General features: G+C 42.7%; 1 protein-coding gene and 1 long non-coding RNA gene across 2 annotated transcripts in view; one reads left to right on the forward strand and one right to left on the reverse strand.

The window, feature by feature from the left end:
- Nucleotides 1–409: 409 nt before the first annotated feature.
- LOC130158804 (uncharacterized) lies at nucleotides 410–9,491 on the reverse strand. Its single transcript, XR_008825495.1, has 2 exons — nucleotides 9,123–9,491; nucleotides 410–8,541 (listed from the first exon to the last, which is right to left on the reverse strand). It is a non-coding gene; the product is annotated as an uncharacterized LOC130158804 (long non-coding RNA).
- Nucleotides 9,492–10,509: 1,018 nt separating this feature from the next.
- ALG13 (ALG13 UDP-N-acetylglucosaminyltransferase subunit) overlaps nucleotides 10,510–25,340 on the forward strand; it is a 30,759-nt gene continuing 15,928 nt past the window's right edge. Inside the window, exons 1-15 of the mRNA XM_056359993.1 lie at nucleotides 10,510–10,778; nucleotides 11,137–11,296; nucleotides 11,531–11,669; nucleotides 13,451–13,559; nucleotides 14,911–15,327; nucleotides 15,682–15,765; nucleotides 16,642–16,692; nucleotides 17,452–17,498; nucleotides 18,433–18,505; nucleotides 20,293–20,374; nucleotides 20,728–20,908; nucleotides 21,822–21,897; nucleotides 22,609–22,717; nucleotides 23,933–23,997; nucleotides 24,901–25,001. Of these exons, the coding sequence (XP_056215968.1) occupies nucleotides 10,698–10,778; nucleotides 11,137–11,296; nucleotides 11,531–11,669; nucleotides 13,451–13,559; nucleotides 14,911–15,327; nucleotides 15,682–15,765; nucleotides 16,642–16,692; nucleotides 17,452–17,498; nucleotides 18,433–18,505; nucleotides 20,293–20,374; nucleotides 20,728–20,908; nucleotides 21,822–21,897; nucleotides 22,609–22,717; nucleotides 23,933–23,997; nucleotides 24,901–25,001 (1,775 nt within the window). The 5' untranslated portion in view covers nucleotides 10,510–10,697. The remainder of the gene's footprint in view (nucleotides 10,779–11,136; nucleotides 11,297–11,530; nucleotides 11,670–13,450; nucleotides 13,560–14,910; nucleotides 15,328–15,681; nucleotides 15,766–16,641; nucleotides 16,693–17,451; nucleotides 17,499–18,432; nucleotides 18,506–20,292; nucleotides 20,375–20,727; nucleotides 20,909–21,821; nucleotides 21,898–22,608; nucleotides 22,718–23,932; nucleotides 23,998–24,900; nucleotides 25,002–25,340) is intronic.

The raw sequence follows: 25,340 nt of genomic DNA on the forward strand, positions 1-25,340 counted from the left end.
TCAAACTGATGTATCATTATTATGTAGTACCCACAAGTATCCTCAAGACTTCATCCATCTAAGAAGTCTGATGTGAACCTTCTTCCTCTAAGAAAAATAAAATGCCCCAAAGAACATTGAAGATCAGCGACATTTGCATTGCCTAGCCTCAGAAGCAACAGATTACAGCCAGCCGTGCTTTGCTTCATGTTCCTTGTTCAGGCATCCTTGAACTCAAGTCAGAAAAGAAACACTTGGCACGGCACAAATCATACCTGTATGTCAAAGTAAGAGATATAATTTCTTCCAGCCTTCACAGTACATAGGCCAAGAATATAGCTGATTACAATCATAGAACAGAGGTACCAACCACCAAAGACAGATCTTATTCAGTACAAGCAATACATCGCCAGACTTTGTGGAAAATGAATAAAAATATTTAAATGGGTTTATTGCATGTAACATATCATTAATGAGGGTAGGTGTTATTAAGAATTAACCAAATATTTGTAATTAGTTTTTAGATGAAAAATACCAGTCTCACAAATTTTTGCTATTACCTTGCTGATTTCAGAAATGCAGGATGCTCACAGTTAAGCCAAGCAGTTAAATTTGCCTCAGCCACAAATGTATTTTTATGGACGAACAAAACAGTACTCTGTGTATATGCAGTTCTCCTAGCTAATTAGCACCTTGGGGTAGGTTGTTCATAAACAGAAAACAGTAAGGGACCTGCAATATATCCCAGCAGCACCTTCTGTAATACCAGTCTCAGAATCAATGAAGATTTCACTTGAATCCTCACCAAGTCATTGCCTCACAAAATAAAAACCAAAGGGAATGATATTGCCTACTGTAACAGAAAGTTAAGGCGCTGGAGGGAAATAGGACCGCGTCTGCTTCAGAAGATGCTTCCTTTTGATCTTAGACATGAATCACTTCAATATCAAAGCTCATTACATCCAGAAAAATTAACTTATTTTACTACTTATGCCAGAAGTGTCATTGTATCAACTGTGGGTGCTGCCAGCCAATTATATCCCTTTGATAAGAGACAGAAAAGGAACATTATTTGCTTCATGGCAAAGACATTAGGTCAAGTTCAACACTGCCTGATAGCAACCTGGTAGCTGTTCTATACAATGGCTGCCAAGCAGCCTGCAAGTGTCCTCAGCCCAATTTCTGATGGCCAGCTGCCCCTATCACCACTGAAAGCTCAGAGCTATTACACCAAGAGGATTAGAAATGGACCATGCTGTGAAGCATGAAGAATCTTCTTAGCCTTCACGGTTCCATCTCCTAAGGAAGGCAAAGGAAAGCTGACCTGTCTGTACATCTGCCAAGTACGTTTCACCTCACTTTTGGATTGATTAAAGATCTCGGTCTACCCTCAGCTGTCAGCCTAATCTGTGATACACTTAAAAATCAGACAAACCAAAACGAGACCCTTCATTTGGACTGACTTAACCATGAATCACCATTTTAGTATGGCACCGTGACAAGAACAGTGCTTTGTAGTGTGCCACTAACAGGAAACACTGGAACACAAAACCTTATTTAAATGAACAGTCACATCACAGTTAGTATCTGCACATCTCTTGGTTTCATCAGGGAAAGGGAAAGGCAGTGTTACTGTACATGGAAGTACAGGTGGCCATGCACAAGTATGCTACAGGGTGAAGCAAACAGGACAATCGTGAGTTCAGCAAAGTTTTCTCTAGGGACAAGATAATGTAAAACAGTCTTGTTTTGACATTAGTGCATGCAGCAGTAATGACTCTCCCAAATGTAACACTGAGTTCTGTTTTAGACCTAAGTTAGTTAAATTACACCTGGGATGAATCTGGTCTAGTCTTTCTGAGTGAGTTCTAGCAAGATTATTTATTTTAAACAGCTGAATGTTGTCCTGGAATTATGATGCAAGAAATCTTAAAAGAAGATTCACTATTTTATGTTGATAACCTAAATAAGAGCATGTATTTGTAAAGTGCATAGGAACACACTCTCAAAACAGTTTTCCAGTTGTAAATATGACTATATACCTCTCTTAAATGTCTCTGCATATATCATTAGGACATGAAAAAATAAAAGCCACAATTTTTTATCTTCTATCTTTGTGAAAATCACTGCATAATATTAAATTTCTGGTCTGCCTCTGCATAAAATATTTCTAGCATTTTTGGCAGTAAAAAGGCGGCCATAAACAGGAAATGCATGCAAACAAAGATATTTCTGGTATTGATCTTCACAGTATGATTCATTGCTATATAAACATGCAAACAAAAAAAAATGGTGGCCCAGACAGAGCTGTTAAAGAATCTCCAATTTGAGCTCAGTGGTTTTGGCAAGTATCTAGTGGCTACTTTGATCCCTAATGTCTAATGGAAATTAGACTGGTTATAAATAATAAGCTGACTATCCTCTTATTAGTATAAACAAAAAGGAAAGACAAATGAATCATGACTATCACTGCTATTAGCACCCCTCCTGCTGTTGCAAAGGCTTGGGAACGATGCAGAGGGTACAGTTCCTCTGAAAACCTGCTGGAAACAGGCAAGCTCAGTGTGTGAAACATTCGATCTTTCAGGTATCGTGCAGATCTGTGTTGGCTGTCTCCGCTGATCAGCTGGGAAGTTAAACTCTTATGCTTTCACTATTTCACTTTGGGTTTGAGAGCCAGCTTGGGAAGAAAAAAAGAGGCATTGCAACTGTAGAGATGCTAATACTATGCTGAAAAGACTGATCTAAAAGGAGCCTGCACGCTCGATGCCTTTTGATCTCCTCAATGCAGTGTATTTGGGCAGTCCTCTGCTGCTATGAACACCACTTATTGTGTTTGCCCAACACCCATGCTCTTCTGTTTTCTTTTCAGGTAGAATTAGAGTAGCTTTTCATTAATTGCAGGTCTACATACTTCTAAAATCCATTTACTTAATCAGTGGACTGATTTAGGTGTCCCCGAAGACTTCTGAAGAGCAATTCAAAATGCCTACCAAAAATACTGCTGCCAAGAGCCAGCTATTGGAAAATAATAGGCAAATGGACAGAGGTGAAATTTAGACTGAGTTCATAGGTCAACTCCTTACCTATTTTTATGCTGCATGGCAAAGAGAGATATTTGTGTGTACTTGCATAGTCAGTACTGGCTGAGAAAAGGCAGGAACTCTGCTTGCTCACTTGGAACTTCTTTTGAAAGATCTAAACCAGTTGGTTTTCTTGAGCATAATATTCTAATTTCCTTCAAAAATGCACATCAAAAAGAATAATTGAAACATGAAGTCTATCTCAGTGCTCGTAAAAATGCATGCAAGGTACCTCAGGATTTGATTACATGTGCACCAGCACAAGCTGCCTTCAGAGAACAAAGCTCAATTGATTTCAGGGAGTCTGATTTGCCTGGATGGAAATGAATTTTTAATAGGGTTGGCTGTCAGAGGGATTACGCAGGAATATGAAATCACAGGCCATTCACACAGTGGATTGCTGTGGAGGTGTTTGCTGGTGGCTAGTAGGCAGGAGTAGTGGCGTAGGCTTTCTACAGACAGCAAGTAGTGCCAGGCTGTCACAGGCAGAGGTTCCCTGGGGAGCTGAAGGGACAAGTTGCCAGGAGACATCACCATATCGAGCCTTCACAGCCAGAATAATGTTCCTTGTGACAGACTTCAGACTCCATCCTATGTCTGCATACCGGTCTGTTTTGCAATCATTCTTCAGATTATTTCCTTTACAATCTCCCAAATATCCCCAACACCTAATGGAAATTACCAGCTTTGAGAAATTTTATTTGATACGAAGCCCATTTTCTGGTTCTTCAATGCAAGCATTTTACCCTTGATAGAAACCTAGCAGAGGCATCAAGCATCACTAAAGATCCAGTTCAACAGCTGGTACAAATCAGTTGAGCCACACTCCTTGTAACAAGGCTTGAAACACAGGATGTGCTATATCCCAGCGCAGAGGTGACTTGCTGCTTCATGGGCACGGCAAAGACCAGCAGCACGTTACTTTCATAAACCACTAAGCTCTGAGCTTCCAGAAGTCAGGTCTCAAAAAATCATGACATTGTGTAAATACAAAGCAAAACAGGAATAATAAAAAGATACATTGTTACAGATATGTAATACATATTATTTCTGTGTTAGTCTTTAGGGCCTTAAGGTTCAGTTGTTTCCTTGGTCTCCCCTTCAGAAGAATAAGGCCTTAACAATCACAATTGTGTAATTCCAGAACCTGGGGCTTCAAGCCATGCCATCAAATATTGCAAAATTCAGAAAAAACCGTAAGTTGTTAGGTCATGGACACTCATTCCAGCTAAGCCACTGCCTCTCCTCTGACTTCAAATGTGAAATATTTAGTCAGTGGACACAGTTCCTCCGTGCTGCTTCAGCGCCTGTCTTCTGCTAGCCAGCCCTGAGGAAGAAGTGATCCCCTTGACTGTCTCCAGGCAGTTTAATCCTTTGTGTATCTGTAAGATATCTGACAATATCCCCACTGCCAAATAACAAGCCAACAAAGAGACAATTCAAAGGATGTAGAAATGTTGTGATGGAATATTTCAAAGTATACTATTTAAATTTGGCTGACAAATGTTCCTCTGTTATTTTCCCAGATGAAGCATCTCTGAATCATACTAATAAGAAGGAATCATTCCCCAAAATATTCTCCATCTAATTTTCACAGTTCCCTACGGTAACAACAATATCATCCCTCACAGGTACAGCACTACGTCTAAATGAGAGGAAAAGGAAGCGAACATTTTTCAGTTCAAATTTATATAATGCCAACTAGAAATAGGAGTAAGACTATCTGTACTCATTTTGCACATTCATAACATGTAAAAAATAATGAAACATAATGTAAATTTAGTGTGGAGAAGTCTAATTGCTCTCTTGTGCCTCATGTCATCCACTGCACCATTATATCACAAGCCAAATGAAGAATCAATCTGTGCACAAAATACAAGGTAAAAGAAAGACAGGGTTGCATTTTTAACTAGCTAGTCATCAGCTTGTTTTGCCTTTCAAAGAAAATCTTGGAGGTTTATCTGCCTTTCTGTTGGTGTCTGTTTTTAAATGATTATTTGATACGTTGTCTGCAGCCCATGCATTTCAGGAGTGGTCGAGTTTTATCGCAACAGTTGTGAGTTAGTCTTTAGACTTCAAGAGCAAACTGAGGGCAGTATGTAATTTTCAGAAACCAAGATGTGAACCGACCAGTTTATTCACATGTATTTTCTTACTCCTGAAAAACATAATTATGGAGCTTTCAGGGCAAAGTGTGGGAAACTGAGCTGAATACAAAGCAACAGTGCTTTGAAGGCACATCGAGAAACATTTCAAATAAAGGCTAAGGAGAAAGGAGGAGGCATGCATCTTTTCTCACTTAACAAAAAAATAGCTTTCACTCATGCCATCTTCAGTTTCTTGCCCAGATGTTGTCATGGGAAGAAAATATCATAATATAAATTATGCCATAAAAAGCACAGATGGGAGCAAGCTCTCACAGGAACGTATCTTCCATTTTAGCCCTTTCCTAGCCTCTCCCTGGGGTCTTGGACTACATTATGTCAGATTGAGCCCATATTTCTTGAATATCTCTATCAATATCCCACACATATCACTTGGACAGAAACATTTGGCACTGAAAAGAGAGACTCTCCAGCCCAAGCAGGTACAGGTTCACACAAGGTTTGCCCCAAAGGCAATGGGCACTCAACACCCTGAGCCACCGGGCTCAGAGCATGTGACTGCAGCTACTAATGGCAGTGAAGGGGTAGATGTAGGTGCCATTCTCCAGCATTGAAATCAATCTCAGTCCAAGATGCCACACTTAAGCATCCTTCCTTGTGCTACTAGTGCTGCTTGTGCAACTCAGGAAACTGATCTAACTGCAAACAGATCACTTTCCTGTCAGATCAGTTCTCTGAGTTGGATCACTGTGACGTTGTATGAGTACCTGTAGAAATGCAGAGCACAGGAAGGAACAAATGGCCAGAAACAAGACCTAGCACCAAGTCTGGATTACATGATCTTTAACTGCCTCAAAACTGCAAGGGATCAGCTCCAAGCATCTCATTCTGAAATGATCTGTAGTTCTCATGGACCACAGCATAAGCACTCGTGGACAAAATTCCACTTATGCTTTACACAACTTCTAATTAAAATAGCAGGTACAAATTCGAATGAGATTGAGTCCTAGAATGGATAGCTTTCCCTCTTTTTAGTTTAAAATCATCCTAACAAGCCTAATTCAATGTGCAAGTGGAATGTACCCTCCAGTGAAAACTCCAATACAAATTTAAGTCACTGCAATGTTACTGGTGAAGTACAAGCTGCAGAGGACACTGACTTTCAGTGCCACATGGAAAATAGCAAGCTGGAATCACACAGACCTGCTCCATACTCAGAAATCATTCCAGTGATTTCTGAATTCTCTTCATTCTAGAAAGCAAATGAGCAAAACAGGATCCTGTAGAAGTGAAATTCAGCACTCATAATAAAAAGCAAAAGAATAAAATGCAAAACCTGATGGGCCATGATCCTGAACATACTGTATTTTAAGAATAGCTGTTGTAACCCTTATTTCCAACAAAACTCTCTCTCCATAAACACCTTCCACAAGGACTATTAAAAGAGATTCAGTGTAAGAGCTCCCTGTTGACAGGTGCTCACTCACTCCTGGACATTTTTAATTAAGAAAACTGAAAGATTCCATTTGACACGCTAGTAAAATTAGGTCTGTTTTTGCAAACTGCTAAGTATGGTCAGCTGTCCCTGAAACTTGAAGTACCATGCTCTTGTTGCAATCAGGCCTCCTAAACTTTGGAAGAGCAGTATGCTTTTCTCCCTTTGAGCAGTCCTTTGATCACACAGAAATTAGTCCAAACCTCTTCTTAAGAGTAAGAAGGGGTCACCAAATCTTTTTTTTTTTTTCTTGAGCTGCATGGGTTTATTGTTACCTAACGTGTCATTCTCCTAAAATGCCCAATGTTTAATTTAACTTGTGAATACCCTAAAGCACTGACAAGAATCACTGAGCAGAGCTTAGAAAATACCACCAAATAGGCACCCATTGACTGGAAGAATAAGAAGTTTTACTGTACGCAAACATTAATCATAAGAGCAAACCTAGATATAGGAATTTATTTCACAATACTATGCAGACTGTACTTCAGTTTCTCTCTCACTTGAGGGTTATGAAGACTAATATTATTCAAACTCTATTCATTTTTCTAAATACACATTTTACTCTGCTGAAATTTGAGGCAGCAAGCAGTGAGATATGAACAAGTTGCTGCTCATGCATGGAATATTTTCTTGAGAGTGCCTTACATTATAGGAACTATAAGTTACAAGTGGATAGCTGAAAGCAAGGTCAAAGCTGAGGTACAACGGCAACCACTGTAAACCTTTTCTAACTGCAGAATGAATGTGTGGACTTAGTTTATTTTTCAGTTTTGGCAGAGTAAGAGCATGCATGCAGTGAGTTACACTGCTTTAGTACAAATGAACAGTAATTTCCTAAACTCCTGTAATTAACCTAATATAAAATAATGATATAAACAGGAAAACACTGCAATACATTTAAATTCTATCCTCCTCATTAGAAAAAAAATAAATCTACAATAATTTTATTATCCTGTCCTTACCTTTTCTCACAAAGATTTACACATGTGCTGACCCTCATCACTGACACCTGAATAATTTAGCATCCTTCCTTTAATCCCAAAGTCTCACTTCCTATCCATCAGTTGTCAGGGCCTTGACTGCAGGTCTTAATTGCCTGGACCAGCCTCAGCTGGGGCTTCCAACCACACTCTCTGATGAGGATTTAATTTTTAAACTTGGTCTTTAGAATCATAGTACAGAATCATAAAGTGGTTTGGGTTGGAAGGGACCTTAAAGATCATCTAATTCTATGGGTAGGAACACCTTCCACTAGACTGGGTTGTTCAAAGCCCCATCCAACCTGGCCTTGAATGCTTCCAGGGATGGGCCATGCACAAGTTCTCTGGGCAACCTGTTCCAGCATCTCACCACCCTCACAGTAAAGAGCTTCTTCCTCATATCTGATTTAAATCCACCCTCTTTCAGTTTAAAAGCATTACCCCTTGTCCTGTCACAATGCTCCCTGATAAAGAGTTCTTCCCTATCTTTTCTGTACACTCCCCCGGAAGACTGCTATGAGGTCTCCCTGAAGTCTTCTCTTCTCTAGCCTAAAAAACCCAAATTCTCTCAGTCTGTCCTTACAGCGGAGCTGCTCCAGCCCCAGATCATCTTTGTGGCCCCCGCTCTAGACCTGCTCAAGCAGGTCCATGTCCTTCTTACACTGGGAGAACAGAAGTGAGTTGTAGGTGTCCTTGCTGCTAGTTCTGCTCCTGAATTGCTGTTTGGGTTGCCTGGACTGACCTTGGAAACGGCTTGTTACCTTGCCTTTGCCTGATGAATTTGTTGCTGCCACTGTGCTGCTTGTTTTTCTCTAGTGTGGTCAGGTTGTGCCCGGTCAGTGAGGTCTTTGCCTGGCTTGCATTGTGTGTCACCCTCGGCTCCTGGCTTCTTTGTCCTGAGGGAGAGCGGTGAGAGTTGGGTGAAGGCTGGTCAGGGCCACTAAGGCCCTGTGCACCCAGGACTCTGATACTGCTTTGCTCTACAGCATGTTTCCCAAGTGCCACCCTCCCCCTTGCCATGTCTGCTGTCAGCACTACTTGCTTTAATCAAAAAATAAATACATTTCAATGTGGCTCATTATGCTAAATGAAAGCAACAGGGGGCTAATGAGCATTGTGAATGAGCCATTAACATGGCAATCAGACTTATCCTCAAGATAGCTACATCTTTTCTGCATCTTGCTTGGAACACCCAATAGCTTATACAGATATGACCTCATCTATTAAATTTAATTCAGGGAATAGATAGATTTAGGTGTCTAACTTGAATAGTTTCTTTTTGTAGAATTGTACATTGTGTTGCACTTGCAATTAAGAAAGCAAACAGTTCACTTTGTTCAACTGCTAAGGGGTTATTGTTAGCCTTCAGTGGAAAAGACTGTGTTAACAGATTTAATATTTGGATATTTTTGGAAATGGAAATGTTATCCCCACCTCTACCCCCCACCCCAGTTTTCACCACAAAGGGGAAATGTACCTGAAATAATAGATTTACTGGTGACTTCATCTTTGCAATTGATTTAACATGGCTTAGCACTGAACAGCATTTTTATTTTTCATCTCCAGCCTCAGCTCCTGCCCGATTTACTATCCCTTGGCTCTTCGGATCACATTCCACAGGGAGCTGACATGTCTTTGCTAAAGGGAGTACTTTTCCTCAGTCCCCGTAAGGAGATAGTAAGATCAGCCTGAAACAGCATCAGAAAGATGTATACTTAAGAGAAAGGGCAATAGGGAGGAAAGGAAACATAGCTGTATTCAATGATACTGAGAATGTATCTTTCAAAAGGCCCAGGGTAGACAAAAAAACCCTTTTCAATATCTTTAATATTTACTACAGTGAAGATTTTTACTCTGCACATTAATATAATCACCTCCACAGAAAGCTTTAGAGGAGCTAAAATGCTAAACACTGCCTTAGAGGTAGAGAAACTAAAAATAAACACCTCCCCAAGGTGCTAACACTGGTCAGTGGCAAAGTGACAAAAAGAAACCAGGAGGGTACAACTCCTAGCCTTGATTTCAGTCTCTTTCGGGGTTTTCCTGGAGTTGCAATCTCAGCTCCTGTGGCAGGTTCATCTATTTATGCCAAATAATTTTTATGTCTGACTTTCTGGGATCAACTAAGAGCCAACAGTTCCTGTTGTCAGATTGCAGCATTTCCAGGATTTTGGGGGGGAGTTGACAGAGCGCACATACATAGCCAGAATTAAAGTACCTAAACAAAGCACACAACAGCAGAGTTCAAACTGAATTTGCCTCTTTTCCTTCTGTCTCCGATATTCGCTAATCCCTGTGGTATCAGCGGAAGGATATCCACACGGCAAAGTGACCCAACCTCACCCACTGAGAGAAATGTATGCTTCTCCTCCTGCCTTCCTTCACCCAAAGGCTGGCAGCCCACCCATCTGCCCTGTCACCACAACCGTGCCCAGGTGACACTGCTCAGGCCCGCGGTGCGTCCTCTGGCCAGGCCCATGGCTGCCCTCACAGGACCCACCACAGCACTGCTTCAGGGAACAGTTGTCCCAGGCACCAGTCTCGCCTCCAAAGCATGCCTAACTGCTTTTCTACCATCCTTTTGTGATAGGTATTACCTACACAGTAAGTGCCATGAGAGGGCTGGGCCAGGCCGAGCAATCCCAACCCTAGCCCTAGTCAGTTACGAAGGCAGCTGTGGCAACGGCCGCCTGTGAACCCCCCCCACACCAGGCCCCACTTGGGCTGTCGGTTACAGTGATCTGTGCCCCAAGTGCTACAATAACGTGAAAGGAAAAGCTTTCTGAATAATTTGGGTTACTCCCCCCACACCCCACCCCCGAAAGTCTAAAAAAGTAAGACACCCGTGGCTACCAGTCAAAGGTCGCTGAACGCCGCTGGCGAGCACGCCCCGGGAGCCATGAGGTGAAGGGGGCGTGTCCCCCCCGCCACGCGCCGAACCGCCCCCTCAGGCCGGCAGCCATTTTGAGGAGCGCTGCAGCGCGCGGGCGGCGCGCGGCGCCCTCTGGCGGCTCCCCGCCCGCAGATCGGCCCGCGCGGGCGCCGGCCGGCCATGAAGTGCGTTTTCGTCACGGTGGGCACTACCAGCTTCGACGACCTGATCGTCACCATCTGCTCCCCGGCGGCCCTGCAGGTGAGGCGGCGGAGCGCCCGGCTGTCCCGGGCCTCCCCTTCACGGCCTGCCCGCAGCGCCTCAACCGGGCGCCTGCGCGGTGGGAGCTGCGCCGCCCTCCCGGATCCCGTTAGTGACTGCGGGGGTGCCGGGGCTGCCTGAGGCGGGGTACGGGGCTGCCTGAGGCGGGGTACGGGGCGGGGGCCGGGGCGGGGCTCGGGTGAGCGGCGCGAAGCGGCGGCGGAGCGGGAGGGACGGTCCGTGGCGCGAAGCGGCGGAGGGTGGCGGCGGCCGCCGGGCCGGGGTGCCCGGGAGCAGGGCCCGGCGCGCCGGTGCCCGGCCTGGGGACACGCCGACAGCCGCCCTCCCTCCGCCGCAGGTGCTGCAGAGCCGCGGCTACGAGAAGCTGGTGCTGCAGGTCGGGCGCGGCGCGCTGCCGCCGGCGCTGAGCGGCACGGCCCTGGCAGTGGAAGCCTTCCGCTACAAGGAGTCGCTGGCTGAGGACCTGGGGAGGGCCGACCTGGTCGTCAGCCACGCAGGTAGAGCCCGTCTGTCGGCCGAGCCCGTTCCCTGGGAGCAGGAGCGGCGGTCGGTTGCCTGAAGTCTGTTTCTCTCTAGCTCGGGGGTGGGCTGGCAGTGAATGTTCAGGTCCGCAGCTATAGGTGAGTGGTTAAGTGCTCACCTTCAGGAGCCTCCCGTGTTTCAAGAGCAAGCGCAATGATAACTTCCTCTTTCAGGACAAAAACTCAGGGTGTTTTCCGTTTTTCCTGTAGGTGCAGGTAGCTGTCTGGAGGCTCTAGGAAAAGAAAAACCACTCGTAGTAGTAATAAACGAAAAGCTGATGAACAACCATCAGCTTGAACTGGCAAAACAGCTCCACAGAGATGGGCATGTCTTCTGCTGTAATTGCAGGTATGCGGGTGCTGCGGCTGTCCTGACTGAACAAGCCGTGTTCAGGACCATCGTTCTGTTACTACAGTATTGAGACTGTAACAAGGAAATGTACATTTTTCTTTGTAACGACCATTTGTTTGCAAAGTAGATTTCCCACAGTGGCTAGATTAACATTAGGAGCTAATTTATGGATAGATAACATTAGGAGCTAATTTACCAAACTTATTAAGCCTTTTTACCATGACTCCTTTTAATGATTTTTTTTTTTATTTTTGTTTTTGAGGACACATGTATTCGGATTGAAAGAAGAGCAATTTAAACCAAATAGAAGTGGCTGAATTCTGAACAGTCAGGTGGCATCATAGAGGCACCTAACAGCTTCTCTCTTTCTCTGCTTTTCCTCACTAGTTGTTGGATTATTTTTTGAAGTCTAAAAATAATACAACCTGAACTATCAGTTTATAACCATGAGCCATAAGGAATAAATTGCTTCCTGTAGGCTTAGAGCTCTGTTTCATTATTTTGCTGTGTGAACTTTCCTTGTGGAAGGCACTGAAGCTGACTCTGTAGATGCGCTGACGTAATAAAAATTGAAAGTATCTGGAGTATTTAGAACAAAACATACAAATGGCCTTACTGATATGGATCAGGAGTCCACGTACCTCAGTATCCTATTTGCAGTGGCCATATGCAGATGCCCAGCTGAAACAGAAACAGGGGAAGAACACATGGTACTTCTCTGTATTACTTTCCCTCTGATGCTCATAAGTACTTTGATTCAGGGGGATTCCTAAATCAGATGCTGTCTGGTTCATAACTTTCAATACCTCTGTCTTATGTACTTATTTGGTACATTCATACATGAATATATAAGTGTTCAGAAATACTTATTCAGGCTGCCTTTTTAACCATACTTCTTGAATGCACCACATCCTCTGACAAGGAGTTTCACAAATCTACTGCCTGTCACTTCAGGGGGGAAAAAATGCCAAAAATGAAATCAACAAACCTGAAAAAATAACAACAAAAAAAACCCAGCTCCTTCTGTTTTTGTTCATCCTGGCTCCTGTTAGTTTCATTTGCTCTCATGTTTTGACTGTATCTTACTGTTTTTATGATTGATTGCACTCTGTAAGTAACAGATGACCTCTAAATTGAAGGCAGAGGAAATCCAACTCCCATTATTTAGTCTGCATCTTTTCCTTTGCCTTGCAAATAGGGTTTTGTATGTTTCAGAAGAGCCTTCTGAAAAGACTAGGCCTCTCATTCATTTATATTGGACAAGTTTCTCATTATCTCAGTACTTCTGACAGCTTCAGAGATGAAGGAATTTTTATTTCCTTTTGTTGAACAGTGCCTAGCATTTGAGCCTTATTTGCAGCCTGATAATAGCAAGCTAACAGATTGATTTAGCTGTTCTTTCTGGCAGAGTGTTAAGTGGAGAACTATGCCATGTGTTCAAATAGGATTAATTTCCTGATACAGTTTATGATGAAGATCCTCAGATCTTGTTCAGTCTCCCAACATGGCAACCACAGATTAAAAAGCTAAGAGCTGAGGTTGTCTGTGAAAGCTGCGGTATCGATCGAAGTGTGTTCTCAGCAATGCTGCCTGCCAGTGATGGTCTGGGCCCACTGGTTTGTGGGATCTCTTCTTCCTTTCAGTATGTGTCTTTTAATACTGTTTCTGTGCTAAAGGATTATTTATGTATGAATAGAAAGAAAACTGTGTGAAGAAAAGATTTCCCTTTGGGATGGATTTTTTTTTTTTTAATTATTGGTTTTGATCTGTTTTTACAGCACTCTTGTGGAGACACTACAGTCAATGGACTTGTCAACTTTGAAACCTTTTCCTCCTGGACAGCCAGAAAAGTTTGCTTTGTTCTTGGATAAAGTTGTTGGATTTCAATAAACAATACAGAGGAATAAAGATGTCAGAATAAAACCTTTCTCCTCTCCTAGAAAGGCCTTCCATACTTAAGAGTCCACCAACTGGGGCAAAAGAAAATGCCTGTTAATATTAACTGACATAAAATGGTTTCCTATTTAGTGCCGGTTTAAAGTCATCCAGCTTTATGCTTAAAAGAGCACGGTGCCCACAAGGCAGGGAGTATGAACTGTCTAGTTTCTGGGATAGAGAGATATTTACATCACAAAATCTGCACTGAGTTGGTAATTCCAGTGAGGAGGAGAAGCTAAATTACTTAATAAGCATGACATACATGTAGTGGTTTCTTGACCGTATTTGCCTAGTACTAGTGGAAATAAGTTGTCCTTGCTGATGTTCCTGTTATGTTCTGCAAATAAGCAAATGCCTTCAGCTCTCATTCCGTGTGCTTAACAGAAGCACCAAAAAGAGAATTTTAGAAGTGAGAGATTTAAGCCTCTTTAGAGGGAAAGGGGCACGTGGTGAATCTGGGTGGAAAAAGGCAAGAGCTGCAAACCTGCTGCCAGATGGTCCACCGACTCTCGTGGTTTTGGGTGATTTACTCCCAAAGTAAAACATGACCTATAGGAGAGGAATGGGGTTGACAATACAATCAAGCCACGTTACTTAGCTGGGACTTCTGTGAAGCACAGGGCTCCGATTTGATGCTGATTGGAGCTCCCTATTTAAAGTGTTGGAATTGTCAACTGTTGATGTCAAACAAACATCAATTTGTTTCAGTAAATATTTTTAAAAACAAAGGAAGTTTAGACTCAAAAACATTCATGCAGGCTATTTGTTCCGTTATACTTCGGACTATGTAGAGTCTGTATGTGTATAGTTGGTGCTCCTGCCCTTCCTGCAAGTACACCATTTGGGTTTTTTAATTGCTATTGCTTAAAACAATGAAAACTCCCAAATTGGTGCATCTGATGTCCACGTGCAGTTTTTACTAGCAGGTTATACGTACATGGGGACATTCTCCCCATCAAACCAGGCATAAGGGCTATACATGGAATAAGTCATGCTGCACAGTTGTGCAAAAGTGACTTTTGCTGATCCCTGAGATAGTGGATGAGTTAGGATCCACCGAGATTTTTCACTTCCGTAAGAAATGTTACAGAGCCGTTACTTCGGGAGTGCCGCTAGCAGCTCACCTCCAGTCCGAGGGCACGCAGGAACGCCACAGCCAATTCTGAGTAACCGTTGGGGTTTTCCGCAGCTACTGGCAGACACGGCACCTCCCGCAAGGGAGCTGGAAGGGGTTAATGAGCCACGGCTCCCCTGGCTGCCCGAGGCAGGCCCGGAGGGGGGCGACGCCTGCCGGGGCTGACGGCGCTCCGGCGCGGCGCGGGCAGCCCCCACAGCCGGGGCGCGGGGCGGTGCGGGGGCTCCCGGCGGGCACCCCGAGGTGGCTGCGGGCGGCCCCCCGAGCGGCGCGCACCGGCCGGCCGAGGGCAGCGGGGGCCCTGGCGCAGGTGAGCGCCCGGGGCGTGGCCCCTCATTAGCAGCCGCCGCGCGCCCAGCTGCCACGCGCCGCGCAGCCCCGCGCGGAGCCCCCGTCTCCCGCCTCCGCCGTCGCCGCTTCAGCCGCAGCCGCTCGGGGAAGATGCAGAAGGGCTGGAAGAAGTACTTCGGGCAGAAGTCCTTCAGCGAGGTGGCCATGGACGAGTACCTGGGCAGCCTGGGGCTGTACCGCAAGATGACGGCCAGGGACACCTCTTCACTTTTCCGAGCCGTTTCCGAGCAGGTTGGGCGGCGGGGCGGGCGCCGGTAGCGGTCCCGGGGGGAGCCGGGGCGCCTCAGGCCCCCGGCGGGGTTGGCGCGGCCCGAGGCGGGCAGTGGGTGCTGCGGGAGGCTCCTCCGGGTGCCCGAGGGGAGGTGTGGCGGGTGGGGAGGTGTGTGGGGCCGGCAGGCGCCCGGGCCGCCCGCGCTCCCCTCAGCCTCTTCCCCCGGGCGCCTGTGGGGCGGCGTCTCCTCTCCTGCTACTCTGAGGCGCTTTGTGGCGGGGGTACCCCTCGAGAGTAAAACAAGCGTCGTGTTAAGCATAAACTAAACTCTGCAGTTTTCTCCTTAATTGTTTCACAACCTTTTTTTTTTTCAGGTGTTTTCATCTCAAATTTACCACGTGGAAGTCAGGAAAGCTTGTGTTTTGTTTATGAGGCAACACCAGCACAAGTTTCAGTCTGTAAGTAGTGCGTGTGTTAGGCAGTTTTGCACGTGTAGTTAGGAAGTAATGTGGGAGGAGGCGAGTGGTTTAGCCGTAAACATACCCTCAAAAACATATGCACTGAAAACATGCCGTGCTTTGCTAGGCTTGATGCATGTAAGACCAGAGAAATGGCACGGTGATAGCTTGCTTACCTTATTTGAGTTGCAGTCGTGCAAGTTTTATTTGACTATGCATCTGAAGTTCCTGAAATTGGGTGAGTTACTAATGCTGGAGTAACCAGTAGGGTGACAATTATTTATGTAGTGTTTTCTCTGTGGAGCAACCATCACGGAATTTAGTAGGTAGGAAATATGTGGTATTTTGGAGTAAGAAATAAGCATCAAAAGATGATAGAAGACACTAGAGTGTTTTTAATTGTTGCATAGAGTTATGAGGGTTTGGGGTTTTTTTTGTTTGTTTGGTTTTGCATGAGACAGTTCGTGCAGGGGTGTGTGTGCAGTGTGGTTCTCTGTGCTGTTGGGGTGATTTTGAGTGTTTTTTGGTGTCTGTTTTGTTTTTCTCCCCCTGTAATTGCAGTTAAGTGCTTAATCTAATCTAGGTGGGAGATCAATTACTTGGAGTATTACTCAGACTCATGCTCTTAATTTTTTTAAGATACCTTGGTATGTCCACATTGGTACCCCAAATCATTCCCATGCTCTAAGGCAGACAACAGCTGAAGTCATACCCCTAATCAGACCATAGCCCTTCAGAACCCAAAAATGATAGGAATTGGCAGACTAGTCCCAAATCTGGTGTCTGTGCACCCTGTCATGCCTCACTCACCCCACCTCCCCAACATTTAACTTTGCTTTACAACTGGCTAAGTTTTTGTATTTGTTTTGTTGAAAGTATGTGGAAGGAGCATTTGAGAAATACCTTGAGCGACTGGGAGATCCAAAGGTAAGACTGATCTAATACTTGGCAAAGAGATTACAAGTTCAGGAGACTAGAACAGGAAAGTAATTAGGTGATGGTTTAAAATGTGGTGGTTTAGGTTTAGGGTTTGTTAGTGTGTGTTTTGTTTTTTTTCAGATAGACCTCAATCCTGGGGTCTTATTTGAATTGGTGATACTATGGGGGTTGTATTGAATATTCATATGTATAAACAATATCAGTTTTAGTGGGGAGTTTGTGCTGGTGCAAAGGAGCAATCTGTGTACACTGGACAGTAAAGCTGAGGCCTCTTGTGGGCCTTATTCATAATTGCAATTCTTAAGAAGGGAAAAGTGGTGTATGTGGAGTGTTGCTTACATCAAATGTTTACCAGGCTTTGCAATCCTTTGCTTCTTTACCCCCAGATTCAAATACTGGAGTTCAAACTCCCATTTCTTTAGACTTTAACCAATAAGTATGGTGAACGCAGCAGTCTCTGAAACACATTTAATGTTTTTAAATTTTAAAAAAAAGGGTATTTTGTAAGAGTCACTGCCAGAACTAGCTCCATCTTCTTTGGTAATCATGGCCATCCCATGTTGCAGATTCCGCCACCACCCACCCCAAAATCCTAGTATCTCAACTCTCAATGCATTGATCATTTGTTCTAACAAAGCTGAAGTACTAGAAAAGTATTGTACTAAAGTTACTGCTACAGACAGCTAGAACACAATTCTCTGTGTTGAAGACAGCTCTGCTATGTCATAATCTCATAATCTTGCATAGGAAACTGCTGGCCATCTGGAAATGAAGGCTTTATCAGTGATGTACAAGTAAGTGTTGTGTTGGTTTTAAGTTTCACAGTGTTTTGGACTTAATGGTATTTGGATTCTGGCCTCAAAACCTTTTATTTTTTGTTGAGATATTAATGCGCTAAACATGGTGACAAATGCTACCCTAACGAAGTTACTTGAGCTAATATGTAAATGGGTGCCATCGCAGCCCTTGTTCTTATAGTGTGAATGAAGAGAAGCGTCAGTTTCCAGTGATGTTTATTTGTTATCTTTTTGCTAATGTTAAACTGTGAAGTCAAACGTTTCCTTCTAGTGGCTGAAGGATGGAAAACAGGAAAAAACAAGGAACTGTGTGTAGTAGGAACACTGTGTGGTAGTTATAAGCCTGACTAAAACTCATGTAGGTGTTCCTGAGAACTCCAGTAGTTAGGGGTACTTACCCTACTTTGTGTGTAAACCCTGATATTTATTTCAAAGGTAACAAGTCTGCACAGGTGCTGCTGTCCTGTAACAAGTGGTCTGGCTTTCCAGTGGTAGAAGGAAGAACACTCCCTTTGCAGGCTCTTTCTGTTCAAGTACTGAAGGAACAAACTGAAGTTTTGCAAAAGTTACTAGTTTCCTGTCCGGAGGCTCTAATCCTTTTGCAGATGACTAAATCTCTGGGACTTAATTGCCACAGTGTCTGAGCACCCTGCCGTAAGCATAAGTACTTGACCTAATCTATGACTAAATATAATGGGTTTTCCCAGGTAATTTCCTGCCCCCGCCCCCCCCCCCCCCCCCCCCCCCCCCCAAGATGGGTGGTAGTAGCTCATCTAGCTATTGCTGTATGATAGCGTTAATTTATCAGGAAAAGTATTTTAGTTGATTTTTCAACAGCAGATTCTCTAAACAGCTCCCTACAAACTTCTTCGTAACCTGGTTCTACTAAAAGTATGCTCTTTTAAGTCATGTTTTGCTTCTGCTTACCTAGGCGAGACTTTATTCTGTACCGGTACCCTGCAAAGCCACCCACTTATGCTACAGACAATGGGTTTGAAGACAAGGTGAGAAGTAAGGCAATTTCCTACCCCTGAATACCTCCAGTCCCAATTAGTTGTAAACTGGAATTGAGATCTTGTAACTCCAGTGCTCTTGCATAGCTGAACAAAACCCCAAAACTGACTTCAGCTCATGGAAAAAACACCATGTTTGCACAATAGTTAACTCAGTTGTAGTAGCATTGCTTCCCATCTGAGGGATGGATTGTCTGCTGTTCTCCTGCTAATCTTTTCTGCACTTCAGCTCATTATTCGAAAGATACTTAATTTTGGCAGGAAGAGGTGACATCACAATTCCGGAATATTCTTTTATGTTTCTGAAACCTCTTTTGGGTAAAAAAAATAAATAAATATTTGGGTAAATTCCCAGTGGGCATTTGACTGATCTGACATGACAGGGTAGAATGAAGTATCTGGGTTGAGTTGAAGAGCAGAACAAGATAACATTTATCATACTAGAGAATATGTTCTCCCCCCACCCCCGCTGCCTCTCTTTCTGAAGTCAGATGAGGTGTGCAGCTTTTCTTCCTGAAAAGGGGAAGTTAATGGGAATGGATTAATCTAACAAACAGATTCATTTCTATGACATACAGATGGAGCCCAGTTAAGAATGGGAGTTAATGGTACAGCTTATCTACAAAAGAATTACTGCTGGGGGCAAAAAGAAGGAACATAAGAAGTACTCTGTATTACCTCCTCTCTGATCCCTCTTGGTTTTTTCTGCAGTCGTGTAGATGTGCCCACACAATTATGTGGCTGGCTCAGGCATGATGCCAGTGAAGTTGCTGCAGTGTGGATTTCAGTATGGGCTATTATATTTGCCATAATGGCTAGTCTGCTCTGAAATCTGTGCTACTGCAGCTTGCTTCTCTGTTGGTTGGTATTACTGTCTTTGTTTATATGTGCTTCTTTCTTTTTCCATGTAGTTTCCTGCATAGCTTAATCTAATTCCAAAATGAATTAACTTTAAAGATCAGGCAGTGGGCTCTAAATGTGTGCTTGTCCTCAAAGGCTTTACCACCAGAGGTCTCATTAACTGTTGGCAGCTGTCTGTTATTAGACTGCTGTACAGGCAGCAGCTCTTTCTGGTGTTGCTCATTCTCACCGTGAGATGAGAGCTTGTGTTGGCAGAAGGCATAGCACATGCTGAATTAAGAGCCCTGGCATCCCAGTTCCTTCTGCCTCACTGGAAGCATCTTTGCTGGCAGTGTGCTGACAGCTGCCTAAGGGCGTCAGCCAGTTACGGTTGGCTGTGGTCACATGCCAAGATGCGGTTCGATGGTAATATGTTTACTTGGTGTGTCAATGCATATGCTGCAAAAAGCATGCATCTTTTCAAAAGGCAGCATGATATTGCTTATTAAAAGCAAGGCTTTATTGAGGGTTAGAGAAGTAGATGCTCTTCTAGTCCCTCAGGTAGGGAAGGTGATGTGCCTTTGATACTCGGACAGTGTATCTCAGGAGTACTGCATTCGATGGCTTGTATTTATTTTAACTTGTGGTTTCAGAGGTAAGCTGGAAACAGACTATTATTTCATGTTTAATACAGCATGGTGTACGAATTGATAGTTTTTCTTTGTATAGCAGACAAACTTATTTAGAGACTTTACCTAAGATGCAGTTTAAAGGTGGTTCTACAGATTTTTCATATTTATGTTGAGAATATTTATTGTTTTCTTGATGATTTGGTGTCAACTCTAGAATGGAAGACTAATGTAGTCTTGAGCTAGGGTATCAAGTAGAAAGGTTTTACATCGTTACAGCCTTAAAGCCTTTTTTTATTATTTTCCCAGATTTTACTGTGTTGTTCCGGCAATGGCCATTATGACTCTGTGTACACAAAACAATTCCAGGAAAATGCTGCTATTTGCCAGGGTAAACTTGAAATCATTTTTCTATGGAAGAGAAATACGTATTTTCATATGTTTATAGGCAATGTTCGTTTTGGTTTTCAGGGGCGGGGAGGAGAGAAGGTAGCTCATTTATTGTATAATAATATACACACATAAATCTAGCTGTTAAGAGATGTACTGAACTAAATGACTTCCAGAAGTCTCTTCTTCCCACCTGAATCATTCTGTGATCCTCTCCTTAACTGAATTTAATACAGCTAGGGCCTTGTTAACAGTAGTTAATATCTGAAAAAATGCTTACCTTGAAAACTGCAGCAGTTCTTATGGATCTGGTATTATCTTAATTTGGTTTGAGCTTTGTGTTGATTTGTTTAGCTGTATTATATGAGATCCTATACAAAGATGTGTTTGGCATGGATGAGGAAGAATTGAGGTCTGCAGTGGAGGTGTTTCGAAGTGGATCCAAGAAGAACAGAAACAGTGGCTCTGTAGGAAATGAGGATTCAAACTTTGATTGTCTTCATGAAAAAGTATCCAGAAATCCATCAGAAAAGAGGTAGTATTTTGGGAAGGGCATGTGCTAAAAAGGGAAGCAAAAATAATTAAAAACCTTGCAAAGGGCAACTTTTCTAAGGTTCTTTGAATGTTTGTGCGATATTATCTCTTTTTTCCTATCTCATCATACAAACAAAGTTGAAGTATATTGCAGAAGAGTGTGCTTTCCCTTGAGCTGGGAAGTGTCATGTAATTGAACATTCTCTGCTGCTGGCTATGTTGTAGTTGCATGTTATTCTATAAAATGACAGCTTGCTTGTAAATAAAATTGTTACTTATATAATCAGAATATCTTTTTTAGTGAGAAACTGTTACTACTTTTCTAAGCCTTTATAGCTCTGCAGAGGCAAGTGCATTGAAAAAATGAGCTCTGCTTTATTTTCTTGTTTGTCCTTTTTAAAGGAATCTGACCTCAAGCAGACAATTAAATGGTGGCATTATTCAAGCCCGGATCACTGGGGATAAGAGGAACAGGCAGAACGTACCTCCAGAAACCCTCATATCCCATGTTGTCCCAGTTACTAGAAAGGCTGAAAGGCTTGAGGAATGCCTCTGACCATTACAAAATGCTTTTGCAGATGACATTGGTTTCACAGGACTTAGAACAGGGTGTCTTGTTGTACTTGACAGTGCAAGAGTTTAATCAGCCAGTGGGATCATCTTCATCCTTTCCTTAATGCAAGCAGTAGCCCTCATTAGGGGTGGGTGTTGGAACAGGTAAAGGTCATCATGTTCTTGAAACTAGGAAAAGGGTTGTCCTGTGCTGCATCGTGGCCACAGCCAGTGTTTAAGAAAAAAATTGCCACTTGATGGCACCATGGTGCCTTTTCAGATCTTACGAACAGTTGGTTGATTTTAATCCTAGCTAGAAATTATGCATTGTATCTTTTGTAACCTTATTTTCAATTACTTAGAGTGGACGACTGGGAAGGCAATGATACTGACAATCCACAGGAAGATAAGTTCAAACAAGGCATTGAAGAAGAAAAGGTTTGTCAGTTAGGGAAGAATTCCTTATGGTGGCTTTTTGTTGTTCTATGATGTTACCCTTGTTAGGGCTAAAACCCTCTTTTCCACTTCCTTTAAAAATCAGTTTCTGTAAAGTGGGTGTCTTATTTCTTCCATCTGCTTGCCTTTTGGTATTGCCCATGAGTTTCTATTAAATCGGATAAGGCTTTTTCCTTTCTGAGATCCTCTTGTTCTTCTCTAGCTAATTTTTTTTCCCACCTCCTCAAAGATGAAGCTTAGCAGATGTTTCCTGGTCCACTGTTTGTTTTTCCCAGAAATGGTTTGAATCAGTCAGTTTTGTTTTGAACACAGTATAAATCACTTTGAAATACTTTTAGAAACTTTAGAAACCTGATTTCAGATATAATGACTAAAATTCCCATCAACTTTTGAAGCTGGGGCTTCGTTGGTCTGGTTAGCTTCCTTTGATTCTTTTTGAGTAAAGAACATCCCAAATGTTACTCTGGAGCCAGTGTGTTTCTAACCTTTCCAAAGCCTGCTCAGCTTCTGAATGCCTAAACATGTTTTGATATTCTTGAGCTTTAGTTTTTAGGCAAATATAGCTGAAGTGAAAGTTTCTGGAAAATAGTGTGTGTACATCTTAAAATGGTCCACAGATGCTGGCAAGGATAGAGACTGTGCTGAACACGTTAAATGCACTTGTTAATGCTCGATTTTGACTTTTGTTTTTAGCCTCCAGAAAATCCATCAAAGATGCCTGTTCCTTATAAAGTGCTAAAGGCACTGGACCCTGAGATCTATCGAAATGTGGAGTTTGATGTTTGGCTGGACAGCAGAAAAGGTATCTTTAAAAAGGGGAAAACAAACCACTCTTCCTGTACAAGGCTCAATGTTCAATTTATGAATCTGAGGTCTATGTCACCTGTTCTGTCACAGCTGAAATGCGTGAAGGATAATGGATACCAGCAGATACTTGTAGCTCATACATCTTGCTAGTAGCTGGCTTCTTGGCTTTATTTCAGAGTACGAGATACACTGCTTCTGACACTGTATAATGGTGAGAAGTTTGCTAAAAAATTGACCTCTGCTACTTAATGACTATAGTATAGGTAATACGAACTCAAAGCAGAGTACAGAACTCTGTGTTACCATTCTGTTGTCTTGGACATCATTCAGATTTGAGAGTGTTTTGTTGCAGCATATGTGCAAGGACTAATGCTTTTTAAAGCACGATTTTGGCTTCAGATTTGTATAATAATTGAGATCTCAAATTTAGCATTGAGATCTGTCAAATGAGATGAGTTTTTTCTTGCTTCCCAGCTCTCCTGGGCTTGAACATTCTGGAGAGATTTCATGGTCTCTGTGGCTTGGGATAGGTTGCTGCTTCTTGGCATACACTATGGCTGATCTGTAAAGCAAGAAGTTACCAAGAAAGAAAAGTTCTAAAGTGGTGTTTGATATCTGACCCAAAGTGCTTTGCATACTAAAGAACACCAGCATTTTACAACTGCATAAGCAGTAATGAGGGTCATTAAAATTCTTGGAACAGTGTATAGTAACTAATTATCTATGTAGAGTACTGACATACAGAGAATCCAGGCAAGGAATGGAGAGAAAAGCCTACTGAAATCTAGCAGCCAGGAGACTTTAGGCAATGTTAGTTTTTCCTGGATAACATCTCGGTTTTGCCAAGTGCCACCAGTACTCTGGCAAGACAAGTCATGTCCAACATTCTTAATACCAGGATTGGTATTACATGCAGGATTAACTTGCTACTATCACAAAGGACATTGTAGTATTGAAGCAGTAGTGCTGTAACTGCATTATCTGGATGTTATTGATCTCCTGTGACTTAGCCTGGTTATGGTCTGTTACAGGAACATCTACAGTTACTTTGCCATTATTATGGGGAATGTTTGATGCATAGAAAATGCGTAACTCAGTTGGCCTATAATTTGTAGTTGGATGTTGTCATGAAGTACTTGTAGGATACTTGAAGAAAGAACAGTAGTTCAAAGGCTTTTTCCTTTTTATTTATTTATTCATTTATTTTTAGAGCTTCAAAAAGCTGACTACATGGTGTTTGCTGGGAGACAGTACTATTTAGGAGACAAGTGTCAGGTTAGTACTCAAAGGAGACTCAGTTGTGAAACTATTAAAACTGTTTCAAATGGAGTGTGGTAAGCCATAAAATCATCTGACTTCATAGATTTTTCCAAGGCTTTTCTCATTCTCTTGTAGCTATTAATCTGACTTTCTTTTTAATTTAATTTATTTCTAAAATCTACCTTTAAGCATTGGGTAGCATGAAGGAAAAGCTGCTTGGAAAGACATTGTGAACCAGTGACATATGTTCTGTGAGTGTGGAACTTCCAGACCAAGAGCTCAAAATGCAGAGGGTATGCATTTGAGGTAGTTTTCTATTAGATTTTCAGTGGGGGTCAGCAACAAGTCTGGACAGTCTTCTGCTTAACAGTAACGTAGCAAATATTTTTATAAAATAGAAAGGTAAGAGCTAAAAAGGGAGGAATAACATGATCTGGTCAGGATGCTGAAAGGAAGGGCAGCTTTGTTTGTATTCCAATGTTGTATGTAGTGAGGGCTTTTTTTTTTTTATTGCTGTTTGAGGTAGTGCTGATGATTCACTCTGACTTATTTCTGGCTGAGCAGAGCTTTACTTCCCAATTTCCTGTTTTATCTTCTGTTCTCCTCAAGTTCTTAAATAGCAGTCTTCCTTGGTACTTACCTGCTTGGCACAGTATATAAAAATAAGTTAGAAAGCAGGTATCTTCTTAGCTCTCAGTCACTCACAAGAGTGACTTCCCCCACCCCCCCGGGCCCTTCTTCCCTGAAGTTAGTACAGTGCTTTTTATTTTGCTTGTTATTTTGAAGTCTTATTTGAGATTCCGGGGCCAACTCGGTGCCATAGGAGCAGCCTTTGTTGTTAGTGGTTTGTAGACAGTATTTTGAATGCGCTGGTGATACACTTTGGCTTTTTTAGAGCTTCCCTTGCTCTCTCTCCAGGTACGTCTGGAGCCAGGAGGTAAGTACTACAATGCTCACATCCAGGAAGTTGGACAGGATGGCAACACATTGACTGTATTCGTTGAGGAGCTGGCAGAAAAGTAAGCAGTTTGGTGATGACTTCATGTTTGAACTTTCTGTTTGAGTTTGTATATTCACAGATGCTTAAAATAGGATTAAGATACTTCAGAAAGAAAAAAGAACCTAGGCTTTTAAAGTGAGGCTTTGCTTCCTACTTGGTTGTTGCTTTTCAAATAGAATGTTGCAGGAGATTTTTCCTCTTGGATTTCTAATGACCAAACCCATTACTGTAATGCTTTCTGTGAAATCTTGCTGCTCTTTCTTCTCTGGAATGTGAAAGTTATCTTTGCAGTTTGGGCTTAATTCATGGATAGCACATTACCCTCTGCTGTTGGTTTCTCTGTAGAGTTTTTATGTTG

This window comes from Falco biarmicus, chromosome 14 (genome assembly GCF_023638135.1).
Source record: "Falco biarmicus isolate bFalBia1 chromosome 14, bFalBia1.pri, whole genome shotgun sequence".
NCBI lineage: Eukaryota > Metazoa > Chordata > Aves > Falconiformes > Falconidae > Falco > Falco biarmicus.